Below are 2,500 nucleotides of genomic sequence, written 5' to 3'. Positions count from 1 at the left end.
AAGAAATATTAGACATCTAATCCTCACCTTGTACCCATGGAGAGCTACCCAGATTCCTATGATATTATGTCACAATGATATTTGGTCACTAACTTCTTATACCGTTGACACATTGATCCCTTCTGTCTATGTATTATGCTTGTTTATACTCTCTAACTAAATATTTCTACACTGGATCTAATATACGAAAACTCTATGCTCCGGTCGATTTTTTCATAGTGGTTACCTTGCATTCCTCTTCCAGATAGGGCTGATGAAAGATTATTAGGATGGTTTGGACACATGGAAAGAATGAGTGATGAAAGATTAGTAAAACAGGTGTGGATGGCAAAGGTGGGGGGGAGTAAACTTGAGAGAACGACGGAGGATGAGATGAATGGATGGGGTGAAGGGGGCGTTGAGAAAAAGGGGAATATCTGTTGAGCAAGGAAGGGAGAAGGCAGGAGATAGGGATGCGCAGAGAGTGACTGTGTACAAGTGATAATGTTATGCAAGAAAGCGAGGGGGGGAGGTGGGAGGTAGAGTGTGCTTGACGCAGCCCGAAGGAATTCCTCCTCGTCTTCTCTTTTTCTGCTTGATGGGACGAAGGGGGAGGGCGTCTCCGATTAAGCGAAGCGGCCTTGCTGTGGATGTACTGTGTCTTGCTGCATTGCTTCTAACCCAGGGCAGTGGGCAGGATACAGGGATGACCCATCATTCATGAGGACCTAAAATAAGAGTGGGGAAAGGGTGGATGGATGGAAGTAGAATGGGTGGGAGTAGGTGCGTGCCTATGGCTTGGCGAACCCCCTTATAATGGGGAAAATGCTCTTGTTCTATAGTTCTAAAGCACTTTGTTTACATATATATGATAGCCCTTACAATTCCTCGATGTGATGAGGCTGGAGTCGCGATAGATCGAGATACGTTTGAGGTGGTGGTCCGCATACCAACTACATAATAAACTTATCTATCGTTTGGTGCTCGCACATTGACAAATAGGTAAAATACGTAATTATTTGTCTATAGTCATTCTTTATTCTTAGTAACTCGATATTAGATCTCACAGAATTTTTCACATTTTATGTACATATTCAGTGTCTGCCACGAATACTTTTCATTATGTTCCTTACATCTATGTTCTTTATATCTTTCTTTATATCTTTTTGTTCCTTCTCTTCTTTGCTCTTCCCTATTTACGATTTCATTCCTAAATCTTTACTCTGCAGTGTCTTTCTCATCGTCTAATTGTAAAGATTATCACTGTCACTTTTCACTCTCTCACACTATTGTAAATTGCAAACAATATATTTCCGTATATCTCTTCTTCCTTTTCCTCCATTCCTTTACCTTTCGCTTTCTTTCTAAGACCAACATAAGGACATGAGACATATTCTTATATGCAAATGCTAATTTTTACCATTGCAACATTATCCTAGATACCATTTTTCAATTCTGGTAAGACAATCCATTTCCATCAGCACAGGGACGTGCCCCAAACTGAAGGGTTTCTTCATGAATCATGGACTTCTTCAATCTGGGGTCAGTTTCAGAGTTAATAGAAATTTGGTGTCATTAAGGGATAACGTAATCTACAGTATATTGAGGGTTATCATGTTGAAGGGGTAAATAGTAACATAAAGAGTTAATTGTGTGTCATTGTATTACTGACTGATGGCTTCCTTTACTTCTTCCCTTGTTCCTGATTCACTTCGCCGACGATTTCTGTAGTAAGAAGGAGGTGGCTTCAATCAACTTCACAGTCCATGCCGTTCACTGCCAACGCAACATCACCATCTGTCCCCTGTGCAACGAAGCGGTCCCAAGGTCACAGTTCAACAGTCACAATGAGTCAAACCACAAGGAGGTCTCCTGTCAGAAATGTGGAGTTACCATTGAGACAGCGATGATCTTCCAGCATCAGGTAAGAGAGTCTTCCATCATCACCAAACCAATGAATGCATCACTAAACCTTACTGCCTAAAGCAAATCACTCAGATGTTCATGATTTCATCCTCATCCCCATTACGTACGAGCCTAAAACCCCAATGATTATTTACGAATATGATAGTAAACAATCTCAGCGCCTTTTGCATATTACGTCATCAGGGATGTGTAGAGTCCTGGCTGACTAAGAAACTTCATACCGGTATATACCAACAGAACAATTGGACCCATATATCATGTGACCAATTGTATTTTCACGAGGTTATGAAACAGATATAGTTTCCACACGTAATCATCGGTTATCAAAATAAAGATAATTAAAGACAATATGATGGAACCTGTAATGTTATGACAAAGTTTGATATCGACTCGCAAAGTGGCACGAGAAATTGCCATATTTGTGTCAAAGCTAATTCAGCTAATTCAGCGGTCCAAATCGGTCACACACACACTCACACAAACAAATCAAATCAGAGACTCAAGGGTGATGATAGTGGAAAATTTGGCATTAGAAATACTCATCAAAAGAATCACTGGACATTTTATAATCTACAATCGGGAGCTAATAATTTTT

General features: G+C 40.2%; 1 protein-coding gene across 9 annotated transcripts in view; it reads left to right on the top strand.

Annotated features, from left to right (window-relative positions):
* LOC143037466 (uncharacterized) overlaps positions 1-2,500 on the top strand; it is a 244,500-nt gene that overhangs the window by 101,954 nt on the left and 140,046 nt on the right. For 6 of the 9 annotated variants that reach the window (XM_076205724.1, XM_076205718.1, XM_076205721.1 and 3 more), the window contains one exon: positions 1,711-1,903. The exons of 2 other annotated variants lie outside the window; for them this stretch is intronic. In XM_076205724.1, coding sequence (XP_076061839.1) covers positions 1,711-1,903 — 193 coding nt within the window. Of the gene's footprint in view, positions 1-1,460; positions 1,522-1,710; positions 1,904-2,500 lie in introns of all 9 variants that reach the window. One more of the 9 variants, XM_076205723.1, reaches the window with a different exon arrangement.

This window comes from Oratosquilla oratoria, chromosome 22, assembly GCF_046742065.1.
Source record: "Oratosquilla oratoria isolate Oo_2021 chromosome 22, ASM4674206v1, whole genome shotgun sequence".
NCBI lineage: Eukaryota > Metazoa > Arthropoda > Malacostraca > Stomatopoda > Squillidae > Oratosquilla > Oratosquilla oratoria.
The sequence above is the reverse complement of the archived record's forward strand: the minus strand, read 5'-3'. Positions and strand labels throughout refer to the sequence as shown.